This window comes from Leucopleurus acutus, assembly GCF_964270905.1.
Source record: "Leucopleurus acutus genome assembly, chromosome: X".
Lineage (NCBI taxonomy): Eukaryota > Metazoa > Chordata > Mammalia > Artiodactyla > Delphinidae > Leucopleurus > Leucopleurus acutus.
This window is the reverse complement of record NC_139148.1, coordinates 131047708-131060913: the sequence shown is the minus strand read 5'-3', so window position 1 is coordinate 131060913 and position 13206 is coordinate 131047708. Positions and strand designations below refer to the sequence as shown.

General features: G+C 60.1%; 1 protein-coding gene across 3 annotated transcripts; it reads left to right on the top strand.

The window, feature by feature from the left end:
- The first annotated feature begins 5217 nt into the window (after positions 1-5217).
- Positions 5218-12836, top strand: FAM3A (FAM3 metabolism regulating signaling molecule A). Of its 3 annotated transcripts, none has more exons than XM_082864555.1 (9): positions 5218-5288; positions 7348-7461; positions 8058-8081; positions 10185-10308; positions 10412-10470; positions 10815-10865; positions 11187-11271; positions 11348-11474; positions 12152-12836. In XM_082864555.1, the coding sequence occupies exons 1-9, from the start codon at positions 5276-5278 to the stop codon at positions 12245-12247; spliced, it is 693 nt and encodes a 230-aa protein (XP_082720681.1). In that variant the 5' UTR covers positions 5218-5275; the 3' UTR covers positions 12248-12836. The 3 variants fall into 3 exon arrangements, with proteins under 3 accessions (XP_082720681.1, XP_082720682.1, XP_082720683.1); XM_082864557.1 differs by having other exon boundaries at positions 5241-5358; XM_082864556.1 differs by lacking the exon at positions 8058-8081.
- The last annotated feature ends 370 nt before the right edge of the window (positions 12837-13206 follow it).

Genomic DNA, 13206 nt, shown 5'->3' with positions numbered 1-13206 from the left:
CTGCCTGTCCCCTGGTTGTTTCTTTCCTGCCACCTGCGACCATGGGCCCCAGCCCTCGCCTCTCCCTGCCACCCACTTCCTTCCACCGCTGGCTTGGGCAGGAACGTGGGTATCCTTCAGTCCTGACCAAGCCCGGCCTTCCCCTCCTCTCTGCCCCGCACCCTAGAACTTCGTCACGAGACCACCTTGGGCACAAGAACAAGTCACGTTCATTTCCCCTTCCCTCCCCAGGCAGTGCCCCTGCCCCAGCCAGGGCACTCAGGAGCACTGCCGGCCCACTGAGGCGACAAGTATTTAGGAAGGAGTGGCTAAGGGATTCGGGAACAGATGCCAAGGGGGAGGGGCAAGTCCAGGGTGCACCCTGGGCACCGTGGAGAGGTGCACAGCTGGCCTCACCAGCCTCCCTTGCCTGTGTTTCCTGGGGCCCCTGTAACAAAGCACCACACGCAGGGAAGCTTAAGGCAACAGAAAGGTATCCTCTCCCAGTGCCGGAGGCCGGCAGGCTGAGCTCCAGGACCAGCGCCCTCCAGGGGCTCAGCTGGCCACATAGACCCGTCGCTCCGGTCTCTCTGTGTCTTCATGTGACATTCTCCTTCGTGTGTCTGTCTCGCTCTGTTTTCCCTTTACAAGAACACCAGTCATATTAGATTTGGGGCCCAGTCTCCTCCAGGATGACCTTACCTTGATCTGACTACGTCTGCACACACCCCACTTGTGAATAAGAGCACACTCCCTGGGCGTCTGTCATGCCCCTGCCAGCGGCTCAGCTCTTCACTGAGCTCCGGGGAGAGCAGGCTGACCCAAAGCAAACGAACAGACAAAAGACTCAGATGCTGGCACGGAACCGATGCGTGCCCCAGGCAGGCAGACTCCATGCCTCAGGGCCTCACAGCTGGCAGGGCTCAGGGCTCCCGCGTCGGGGACGCTCTGTGGCAGCGGGGCCAGGCCCTCAGGCCGTTGGCAAGAACCTGGCCAGTGGCTCCTCCCTTCAGCTGGGCCTGTGGCCCGTCTGTCCCCACCCCCACTGTTGAAGGCAACTGTCCAGGGCTTTTCGCTCCCATCACGGAGGCCTCTCCTCAGCCTGACGCTGACAACCAGCTCTCCTCAACCCCCGCACGGCCCCCGGGGCTGGGGGCAGAGCTGAGGCTCCCGCCCAGGACTCTGCAGGAACGGTAAGTAGACGAGAAGGAACCCAAGTGGGGGCTGGCCGCCTGCTGTCCCACAAGCTAGGGTGGTGAGTCACGCCCTGCACACAGCTGCATCCTCAGGTGCCATCCCCGCTCTCCCCAACCCCTCCTGTAACCATCCCCGCTCTCCCTAGGTGAACGGGGACGGGGGGGGGGTGCTTTCTGGGACAGGGGCGGCTGGAATCCGGATACTGCAGTGCCTCCTGGCCCAGGTCCATGCAGAGCAGCTGAGAAAGCCCCACGTGGACAGGACTACAGGCCAGGCTTCAGCCTGGGGGTGGGGGGACGGGCAGTGGCCTTGGTCCTCCCGATGCCTGTGGCCTGGAGAAGGGGCCGTAAGTCGCTCAGGTTCGCCGGGAGCTGATGGTGTGGGCCTAGGGACTCACGCGCCCTCCTGTAACACTTTGGCTCCAGCGTGGCTACAGAGGGTCCTGCCCTTGACTCTCTGTGGTGCAGCCACGTGCCCGTGAGGGGCAAATGAGGCTTTGCAAAAGGCCCAGGATGGCACCAGACCCCGAGATGGTGGCCCAGAATGCGGTGGCGCGGGTCCTCGGAGCTGCAGCCTGGCCTTCTGCTAGCCGCCAGGGGCGCTGTGCTGCTCCCGGGGAAGGGACAGCCGCGTCCCCGGCCCAGTCCTGGGACCTCAAACCCTCAAAATCCGGGCCTGAAGATGACCACAAACCTTCGGGATAAAAACCAAATAAACGGAGGTGCAGGGAGCCCTTCCTGACCCCGCTGGGGTCTTGGTGCTCAGAGCCCCCTCACAGAGCCCCACAGATGCCTACAGCCTTTTGGGGGACCCAGTAGAACTGTGTGCTGGGGGTAGTCCTCCCAGGACCCACGGCCCTTGGGGAACCTTCTGGCATGGCGTCACCGAGGGGGACTCTTAGCAACACAGAAGATCCATGTAGGGGCAGGAGCCTGAAGTGGAGGAGGGACCCAGCTCCTCCTGGGCCCCCAAAATGTGATAACCGCCTGTGAGAAGGGAGGGAGGGAGGGAGGGAGGGAGGGAGGGGTGGGGACCCACCCTCCCCTCCCCATCTGTCTGAGTGTCCCCACCATGACAGAGGGCCCAGGTCAGGGCAATCAATGGACACCTCCGATCTGGGTGCTACCCTGTGGCAGTGATGAGAGGGCTCTGGTGAGGATGGTCCACTGTCACCTGACACCGGGTGCCTGTGAGTGACGGAGATGAGAGGCCTGAGAGGGACAGTAGCTGTGATCTCAGCTCTAGGAGCCTGAAATGAGGAAGAAGCATGAGGTCCCGGGTAAGGACGTTCAGCTGTCACCTCCATTCTGGAGCCACAAGCATGAGGGACCCCGTGAGGACAGTCACTGGTCACCTCATCTCTGACATAGTCCTTAGGGCCTCGCTGAATTGAGACAAATGTCACAGCTCTGGGGCCCTAGGATGGGGAACAGACACAACGGACTAGTGCGGAAAGACACCTGTCACCTAAGCTCTGGGTGGCAACATTGGCGCTGAGGGCTTTCAACTGGCACTGAATCTCTGCAGTGGGACACAGCAGGAGGGCCCAGGCGAGGACAGCCAACAGTCCCCTTAGCTCTGGGCGCCTACACTGAGTGAGAGGCGTTGGGCCCAGGTTTCAACGTTCAACTCACATTTAACTGTGGGATGCCTGGACTAGGGCGAGGCTTAGAGGCCCAACCTCAGGTAAAGGCATGAGGGGCAGGCAAGGGCACACAGGTAGCCCTTCAGCGATGGCAGCCACCCTGGGGCAGAGACGTGAGGCCCAGCAGGGGGCACTCAAATGCCACTTCACCTCCGTACAGCTCCACACCACAGAGACGTGAGGGCCCAGGTGAGGTGAGTTGACTACAGGCACAAATCTTGGTAGCTACACTGGAACGGAGTGAGGGACCATGGAGGTCATTTAACTGTCACAGCTCTGGATTCCTACACTGTGGCAGAGGTGGCCTCAGGTGAGGGCATTCAACTGTCACCGGAGATCTGATTGCCTAATCTAGGGTAGAGGCAAGAGGTCCTGCAATAAGACAGTCGCCCATCACCTCAGCTCTGGGTGCCTACTCGGGGGTAGAGGCGGGAGGTGCCGGCACGGGGGCATGAGCATGCAGGCCCACGTGAGCACTGTCAAGTGACAACTCCGTGCTCGGTGTCTACACTGAGAGGGGAACGAGGGATCAGCTGAGCACGCGGGCTCTGGGTGCCTACACTCAGGCAGGGACACGAGGAGCCAAGGAAACAGTGAACTGGTGCCGCAGCTGTGGGAACTACATTCTCTGCCATCTCCCGCTGGGTGCCCGCACTGGGGCAGGGCCATGAGGGTCTATGACAAGAGGGTCTCATGCTCTCCAAGTCCCCATCGAAAAACATTCCTGGAGAAACAAAGCTGCCCCTTGAGGCACAGAAGGCTTGGGATGAGTCCCAGGCCTCTGGCCCTCTTGAGCGTGGTGCCCCTGGGGTTGGTGAATGTGCCTCTGGGCCCTCAGGGGGGCTCATTAAACCAGCCTTTCCAAAATGCCTGCTCTGAGCAAGGTGTAAACACTGTCCTCTAAGAACCAGCCGTCTGGCCGCTGCCCTGTGCCTGGCAGGAGCTTCGTCTACTGGGCACCACGACTGCCAGCATTACAGGGAAGAGCGCTAAGGAGGGCACGGTGCCCAGGGCTTGGTACTCACAGATATGTGAGAGTTTGGCAAATGGTCAGTGCTATTTCTGGTCCCAAATTCCATGACAAAACTCAAATACCAACCCGTGACAGCAGCACAGGGGCCTGAAACTTATCACCTTGATCCTGTTAGGGAGAACGAGGGAGTGTTGTGAATGCCAGTGGAGAAGCTCCTGGATGCTAACCAGAGCTCTGTCACTGCCTGGCTCTATCACCTTTCTCTGTATTCTGGGTTCTTTCCTTAGGAAGGTTTCCAGAAAGCGGTGACATTGGGTCAAAGGGCACGGATGTTTCGGTGGTTCTCACGCCGCCCGGCTGCTGCCGTCCAGAAAGATGGGTCCAGGCGACAGAGGTGGCCCCAGCTCTCCCAGCGCGGGAGGTGATCGGGGTGCCCTGGGCGGTGTCGGGGGCGCCTTTGTGAAGGAGGCTGGAGGAGCAGGCAGGGGTGACAGCGTGTGAGCGCGCTGCCCTCTAGAAAGAAGATGGCGAAAGGGAGGCCGCGGAAGGCTGAGCCTGCTGGCCCCTGGCTCTTCGCATTCTGCTGTTTCCCGTACACGCTTCTGTCCCTCCGGGTTTCGAAAAGGCACACATTTGAACTTTTAAACAATGTCTAATTACGCCCCCAGATCCATCCGCCCCTTCCTAAACTTCAGAAATCCGAGCGCGGGGCACGACCACAGCCCCGCCCTCAAAGCCTGGGAACGCTGGGCTCTCCCTCCTGAACGAAGCCTCAGAGGAGACCTCGGGGGCGGGGCTGCGTAGGGCCCCTCCCCTTGGCAGCCTGGCAGCCCGGCCCCGCGGCTCCGCCGGAGCGTGCGTCAGGGGCGGGGCGGGGCCGGCCCGGGCCCCTCCCACCCGGTGGCCGGTCGCCCAGCCCCGACCGATGGCGGGGTGGCGCCTGCGGGCCGTGCTACCGCTCTGGGCCGCCATTGCCGGGCCTCTCGCTCCGCGCAGCGGAGCTCCCTCGCCTCGCGTCGCCGAGCAGAGCGGGGCGGCCGGCCTGACGGGGCTGCCCCTGACCGAGCTCGCATCCCCCCACCGCCAGGCAAGTCTCTGGCCGGCCCGGCCCGCGTCGCCGACCTCCAGGCCCGGGGGGCCGTGTGTGGGGCCCGAGCTGGGGCCTCCCACTCCCGCGTCCGGGAGAACCACTTCCACTTCCCAGGCCCAGAGGCTCCCGTGGGCACGATCGTGAGCCTCCAGGTTCCCGAGGCCCCTCCGGTCCCAGCCAGGCTTCTCTCCGCCTTCCCGAGGAGCCTGGCCATGTAGTTGGCCGAGCAAGTCGGTGCACCGACCGCGCCCGCCCCACAGCTGGGACCCAGCACGGGCTCATCATCCCTGACCCCCACCCAAACCTGCTCTTCTGCTTTGTTGCCCCCCAGAGCGCACGGTCCACAAACGCTGCACCTGACGGCTGCCCCACCCCAGCGGGAGAAGTGGACATGAGGTTGGCAGGTGGGTGGCTTCCACAGTGAACCGGAGAGAGTTGGAAAGGAGACTTGGCTGGAGGCCCAGGTGTCCAGAGGTCTGTCTGGAAGGGCCAGGGGTGGTGGCACCACTGGGTTTGTGGGGGGGAGGGTTTATACATTTATTTATTTTTTATTTATTTATTTTTGGCTATGTTGGGTCTTTCTTGCGGTGCACGGGCTTCTCATTGCAGTGGCTTCTCTTGTTGCAGAGCACGGGCTCTAGGCACGCGGGCTTCAGGAGTTGTGGCACGTGGGCTCAGTAGTTGTGGCTCGCGGGCTCTAGAGCACAGGCTCAGTAGCTGTGGTGCATGGGCTTAGTCGCTCCGCGGCATGTGGGATCTTCCCGGACCAGGGCTCAAGCCCGTGTCCCCTGCATTGGCAGGCGGATTCTTAACCACTGCGCCACCAGGGAAGTCCCTGGGTTTTGTTTTTGAAACAGAGGACTCTGCACAAACACTCATTCTATGACCTTGAGCAAATCCTTTCACCTCTGAGGACTTCAGTTCCCAGCTCTCTCTTTTCAGCTGTGAGATGAGGATTATAATAGATTTCTCCCAAATGGGATAACTGGCCGCTGTTTGGAAAAAGTTGTGGGAGAGAGCTCCAGGGAGCACGGCGGCTGGGTGGACAGGGAGAGGCAGTGGTCTTAGATGAGAAGCTGACCATAGTGGCCCTGAGGTTGGATGTGAACCCAGTGCCAGCCCTACTGTCGCCTGGACAGCTAAGATGAAGGGGGCTTGGGGTGGACTTCATACCTTCTAAAATTGAAGCATTTGCATGTACCCCGGGGAAGCTGACCCATGAGGAGCTGGCTGGGACAGTGGGGCCTCGGGAGTGGTCAGGGCTGGAGTGGTAGAATACAGCCAGTGCCCGTGAGGGTTAGTTCAAGGCTGGGAGCAGAGCAGGGCACCTCTAGGTAGAGTCGAGGCAGGAGGGGAGACGGAAAGTAGGGTAGAGGCAGAGAGGACACTGGGACAGGAGCTGGGGAAAGTCCAGCGTTTCAGGGGAGGGTCAAGGAGGACGATCTAAGCCAGAAGGACGAGGAGCATCCAGGTGGGGCTAGGGGCGCCGTCCCAGAAGCCAGCCGAGCAGGGTTTCCGCGGGAGGGCCGCAGCCTGCGCGGCCACCTGAGGGGTCAAGGGACATTAGGGCCAACAGGTAACCCGGGGCGCTGGCATCAAGAAGGTCCCAGGCGGCCTTGGCCGCAAGCCGTCCTGCGGGGGTAATGGAGGCAAGGGCAGAGTGGAGCAGGTTGCGAGACGGGGAGGGAAGTCTGTGGAAGAAGCCAGCACACAGGACTTTGGAGGAGCCGGCAGGGAGAGGAAGGGAGGGCGCAGAGCCCCGCCGCTGGCTGCGGATGTGATTACGAAGGAGGCCTTTCCTCCCGCGTTTTCTGAGGATGGGAGGTGTTGAAAGTAGAGGGGAAAGGGCCTCCCTGGTGGCGCAGTGGTTGAGAGTCCGCCTGCCGATGCAGGGGACGCGGGTTCGTGCCCCGGTCTGGGAGGATCCCACATGCCGCAGAGCGGCTGGGCCCGTGAGCCATGGCCGCTGAGCCTGCGCGTCTGGAGCCTGTGCTCCGCAGCGGGAGAGGCCACGACAGTGAGAGGCCGGCGTACCGCAAAAAAAAAAAAACAAAATAGAGGGGAAAGAGGGAGACAAAGTGACCGCTATGCTAAGAAAGCCGAGCAGGGTGGAGAGCTCGGTGCCCAGCTCACAGCAGGAGAACTGCCTGGCCTTCCAAAGGAGTAGGAACCTCCACCGTCACCGTCACAGGAGAAAGGAGGGCAGGATGGCAGGGACTCAAAGACATTGGTAGCCTCAGAAGCAGGAGGTTAGGAGGCCCCTCCACACCGCCAGGGAGAGCCAAGCTGAGCCTTGGGGTTGGAGCTCAGCTTCCTCCTTCACCCGCCAGGAGCTCCCACCTTCCTGGTCTCCACTCGCTTCTTCCCAAGTGCCTGGGGAGATCCGATCATGAGAGGCCCTGGGGTCGTTTGGGAGCTCGCTGGCATCTGAGGAGGCCTTGCCCGTGTCTGTCATGCCTCTAGGTCCCCTCCGCATCATGGCCCTGGTCATCTCCGTGGGCCTCACCTGGCTCGTAGCCAGCATCCTCCTCGGTGGGCCTGGCGGCGGCTTTCCTCGCATCCAGCAACTCTTCGCCAGTGAGTGTGGGACTCTCCCTCGTCCCGCTACGAGGCCCCCGGCGCGGCCACCTGGGCCTGCGGCCTGAGGCTCGGGGTGGAGGTGGCGGTGGCCTGGGTTTTCTGTCTCTTCCTGGCAGGGCACCTGTAGCTGCCCTCGGTCCGCCTCCTGGCATCCGGCACAGCCTTCCCCCTACCACCCAGTTGCTTCAGCTGGAAACGCCAATCTCCGCTAATTAGAATCCTTTGTTCACTGGGGCCCATGTGAGGGGCAGGGGGGCTTTTGCTGAACACTGGGGATGACTCCCAAGTTGTTCCCTGCAGGCTTTCTGCTGGGTTCTGAGATGGGGAGGGGACTCGACACCTCGTTACTGGTGACACATCACCTAAGTACTTTTTGCAATTCTGATCTACCCTTTTCCTGGAGCAGAGAGCTTTGCATCTGAACATCATTTAGACTTGAGCGGGAACGTACGTGGCAAGGTCAGCCTGGCTTAGCCCTTGGCCCCTGAACCTGACTGCCCCTCCACCTTGACTTCACAGTATAGGAGCAGGCTTCCTTGCTGCAGGCCCTAGGAAAGGTCCACACTAACAGAAACAACTCTCTGTACCCACAGGCCCAGAGAACTCAGTGACTGCAGGTAAGGCTCCTGTCACCTCCCTGCTCCTCCCCTGTGCCCACCCCTCTTACCACTTTTGTGACACTCGTGCCTGTCCCCAGCCCTCCAGGCTTTCTCTTCTCCATTCATCCCTCCCCAAACTAGCTGTCACAGCCCACGAGCTGCTTGCATGCTGTGAGCCTAGAAAACAAGTTACCTGCTTCCAGAATACACTAGGGGGACAGGCATAGGATAGACATTCCCATTCCAAAAGGGAGAAATTGGAAGGTATAAAGGGGTCATCAGTCTCAAGCAAGTCCCAAACCCAGCAGGGCAAATCCATTCGATTTCAAAGCATAAGAAGAATCCCTGGGCCTTTGGTGGGGGTAGGGGGGATCTGGAACGTAGGGGACGATCCTACCCTCCCTCTGGGCCTGAGCCGTCTCTGGCCTCTGCAGCCATTGCTCTGCCCTTGGAATCATCCTTCCTCCCTTCTGTCCTTTCTGTGTCCCTTTCGGTCCAGGCTGGCAGTGTTTCTACTGGTATAAAATTCTCAAAAACTTTGTTGATCTCCTGTGCAATTCATGAGGATCTAAGCTGTAAGACACGAGAATCCTCCAGATCTTTCCTGGATAACCTCATCTCTCCATTCCTAGCTTCCGCTGACATGCTTGAGCGGGTCCACAGGTCACGCGGCCCAGCTCTTCATGAACAGTTGTCCAGCCACACCCTTGGTGTTCTCTCCCAAGCCTGCTTTCTCATTTTTTGCAATATGATTAGCCTGAGAATCTTCTAGATCTTCACATTCTGGTTCCTTCATACTTAACAGTTACATCCTCAATTTATGTCTCTTCCCTTACATGTTACTTTGAGCAACAAGGAGAAACCCTCAACACTGTGCTTGGAAATCTCCTCAGCTCAGTCTCCAAGTCCAGCATTTACAAGTTCTACCTTCCACAAAACAGTAGAAAACAACTTGGCCAAGTTCTTTGCCACTTTATGACAAGGATGGCCTTTCCTCCAGTGTCCCATAACATGTTCCTCATTTCTGTCTGAGAGCTCACCAGAAGCACTGTTAGCATTCACATTTCTATCGACAGTCTGGTCCCGATGACATGTGCCTCATCTCAGACCATAGAAGCTCTCTACTGCTCTTCTCTCTTCTTTCTGAGCCCTCACCAGAATCACCTATAATGTCCATATTTCTACCAACAGTCTCCTCAAGGCAATCTAGGCCTTTCCTAATATGCACCTCAAAATTCTGCAGCCTCTACCCATTACCCAATTGCAAAGCCATTTCCACATTTTTAGGGATTTATCATGGCAGCACCCCACTTCTTGGTATCAGAATCTGTATCAGTTTCCTGGGGCTGCCGTAACAAAATAGCACAAACCAGGTGGCTTAAACAACAGAAGCGTATTCTCTCACAGTTCCGGAAGGTAGAAGTCTGAAATCTAGGTGTTGGAAGGCTACACTCCCTCCAGAGGCTCCAGCTTCTGGTGGCCTCAGGTGTCCCTGGACTTGTGGCCGCCTCCCTCCCATCTCCGCCTCCATCTTCACAAGGACTTCTCCTCCATGTGTGTGTGTCTTCTCTTCTGTCTTTTATAAGAACACGTGTCATTAGATTTAGGTCCCACCCTATTCCAGGATGACCTCATCTTAATGAATTATAACTTCAATGACCTTATTTCCACAGAGGATCACGTTCTGAGGTCCTGGGAGTTGGGACTTGAGAACATCTTTTGTGGGGACACAGGTCACCTCGTAATAGAGACCAACCTCCTTGTGCGCTCTCCATGGGGTCCTTGCACCTGCCCTCCCAGCAGCTTTTCCTTCCCTCCTGTCCTCTGTTCCCGGTGGGGCCACAGCCCAGGCCAGCCCTCCTGCCTCCTTTCTCTTCTCCCACCAGTGGCCGAAGAGCCTCCCTGGGGTCCCTGTCACTTTGCCCTGAGGCCAGCCCCAGTGGGATACAGAGTGTCCATGGAAGTGTCCCTTCCTTGGCCTGAGCCACGTCCCCACCCCACGCCAGTCCCTTGGTCTGTGGTCACTCATTCCTCCCTATGGGCTGGTCCTGACCTTCCCCTCTCAGATCTCGGGTGCCCCCAGGGCCAGGCCCATGGGTCACCCCTGTTGTCCCTACCCAGAGCCGAGGGCCAGGAAGTACAAATGCGGCCTGCCTCAGCCGTGTCCCGAGGAGCACCTGGCCTTCCGCGTGGTCAGCGGGGCTGCCAACGTCATTGGACCCAAGATCTGCCTGGAGGACAGGATGTGAGCCCCTCAGGCGGGTGGGGGCGGGGAGGGGAGCTGGGTCTGCGAGGACCGGGGTCGAGCAGGGTAGACGTGCCACTGGAAGGCTCTGTCCCCCTGCTAGGCTCATGAGCAGTGTCAAGGACAACGTGGGCCGGGGACTGAACATCGCCCTGGTGAACGGTGAGTTGCCCACGGAGCAGAGAGGCAAAGCTGAGCCGTGACCTGCCGCCCTCCTTCCACCCCGCCACCAGGGATTCGCAGGGGGGCCTGGGAAAGGGTCTGTGCGAGCTGAAGGCTCCACAGAAGAGGTGACCCGATGGACGAGAGCGTGGCAGCAGTGAAGAACTGGAAGTTTCCAGGAAGTGGGAGGCTGCTTCATGGGGAGCCCCTGGAGGGCCCCCAATACTGAGCAGAAGCTCCACAGCCTCGGGTGGGTCCCAGCAGTCTGAACGAGGGGCACGGTGGGCGTGAAGATGGGGGGAGGTGAAAAGCTTCCAGCAGCACCCATCCTTCCCTCCGACCAGGGGTAAGCGGAGAGCTCATCGAGGCCCGCGCCTTCGACATGTGGGCGGGAGGTGAGTCAGGCCGCGGCCTCTGCCTTCTGACTGTGGGCGGAATGACGGCATCTTCCCCCTGAAAGCTGCTCCTTCTGTCTGCTCGCTGGGGAGTCTTGAGCACTTCCTTGGGTTCAGAAAAGCCAGGGAGAAGGACAGGTGTATGGTCAGGGCTTCAGCCCTGGCTTCTTATACCATTTGGTCCCTGCACTCACTCAGCAGCCCTGGCCGGGGTGCGTCCCTGGCCTGATCACTACTTTAGTTTCCTCATCTGGAGAACAGGGGTTGGTGAGGGAGGGGTGCTCAGTGGTGCCTGATGCTCCATGGGAACTGTCCCCCTAGATGTCAATGATCTACTGAAGTTTATCCGGCCGCTGCATGAAGGCACCCTGGTGTTTGTGGCTTCCTACGATGACCCAGCCACCAAGTAAGTAATGGCCGAGGCTGGCCGAGGCCTCACCCTTCTGTGGTCATGGCTCATATCTCTTCCTTCTGTGGGGCAGGATGAATGAAGAGACCAGGAAGCTTTTCAGCGATCTGGGCAGCAAGAATGTCAAGGACCTGGCCTTCCGGGACAGCTGGGTGTTTGTAGGGGCCAAGGGCGTGCAGAACAAGAGCCCCTTTGAGCAGGTATGGGCACAGGCCCTGGGAGCCCCACTGCCCTCTGAGGCCCCTCTGTTCACGCCCAGCACCCACACACAGCAGCCCACACGTCTCTAAGATGCTCCTGGACTCCTTCGGCGGTCCAATGATTGGGATTCTGCGCTTCTACTGCAAGGGGCACGGGTTCAATCCCTGGTCGGGGAACTAAGATCCTGCATGCCAGGCTGCTCAGTCCTGTCCCATCCCCCCAAAACCCAGCACCCCAGTCACACTGCACACCCTGCTCCCCACAGCAGAACAAGGCAAACAGGCTGTTCCACCAGTTTCTGGAAGGCTCCGGCTGCCGAAAGAGCAGCTCAGCCCCCAGAGAAGAAACGCCCCCTCTGGCCTCGCTCTTCCCGGAGCTTCCAGCGGCTCCCTGAGGGCTGGGTGAGGGCAGGGACACACTCCCCCTCCTTCCCTTCCTAGCGTGTGCCAGGCCCACCTAAGTTCAAAGAAGGTGATCCCCCCCTCCACCTGCGATGGGGCAGGCCAGGGCAGCTGCTGCCATCTTTAGATGAGAACGCTGAGGCGCTGGGACAGACAGGTGGCGGGTGCCCGAGGCTGCACGCTTGGTTGACCCTGGCACAGGGGGACAGGGAGTTCTGTCTGGCCCTGGTGCCCGAGGGCTGAGCCCGTGCCTTCCTGCCCCCACCGACCCGCAGCACGTGAAGAACAGTAAGCACACCAATAAGTACGAAGGCTGGCCCGAGGCGCTGGAGATGGAAGGCTGCATCCCCAGGAGGACCACAGCCAGCTAGCGGCCAAGCTCGAGGACCAGACTAAGCGAGGCTGTGTGTACCCAGTCAGGAGGGGGCGCCGGCACAGCGCCGAGGCCCGACCCCACGCCCAGCCAGGGGCACTCCTGCCCCAGCACGGCAGGGCTCCGAGGCAGTGACTGGTGACCAGACCATGCCCAGTGGTGGGGCTGCGCTGCGGCCCCATGGCGCTTTGTCCGGGGACCCCAGGTACCCGTCTCCTTTTCCTAAAGCGCTCTGCTGGCCGACACCCACCCAAGTCCCAAGCGCCTGAGGCCCCCAGTCTGGTAGCAGCTGCCTGGCAGGTCGGGGCATCTTCCGGAGCCTCTCCATTCCAGAGTGGCTCGCTGCTCTGCAGGCCAGTCCTGTTTCCAGTGTGATTCGTTCTGCTGAGCCGAACGCGGTGGCCACTCCCGGCGCCTGGCTGCCTCCTGCCTCGCTCTCGCGGGAAGGGGCGCCCGCCTGGGAGCCAGGCCGGCCGGGCAGTGAGGTCGCCGGCCCGATGGCGGTTCCCAGCGCGGCGGGTGGCAGTTCCTGCGGTTTGTCTGTCAGAGGGCCCGCTTTCTAAATGACGTCTTAATAAACTGGTGGCCCCCGAAGGAATGAGATGCATTCAGAGGGGAGTCGGGTGGTGTTGTCCTTGAGATGTGATTCAGGTGGTGAGCAGAGGGGCTCCCCTGTGGGCATCCCTGTAGCCTTGCCCTTAGACACGGCACAGGCCTATAGGGACAGGGATGGGGATTAAAACCAACCCAGGAGCTTCCCCCCTCCCCGCAGCCTCCCGCGAGAGCTAGTGTGTCTCCCCCGCAGTGCTCAGCGTTAGATGCCTTTGAAATCAGGCCAGCAAGAGGCCGAGTCACGTGGGCTATTTGGCATTTCTCACAGATTGCAGTTATATTTCCCTGCAAGGGGTGAGAACCAGCAAGAAACTATAAAGAGTTTTCTGGAAAAGTACATGAGGG

Bases quoted from the DNA above. Each gene is read 5' to 3' on its own strand.
- FAM3A (XM_082864555.1), top strand. The intron at 10,309-10,411 runs GTGAGCCCCTCA...TCCCCCTGCTAG, and splicing joins ATCTGCCTGGAGGACAGGAT to GCTCATGAGCAGTGTCAAGG. The intron at 10,866-11,186 runs GTGAGTCAGGCC...CTGTCCCCCTAG, and splicing joins CTTCGACATGTGGGCGGGAG to ATGTCAATGATCTACTGAAG.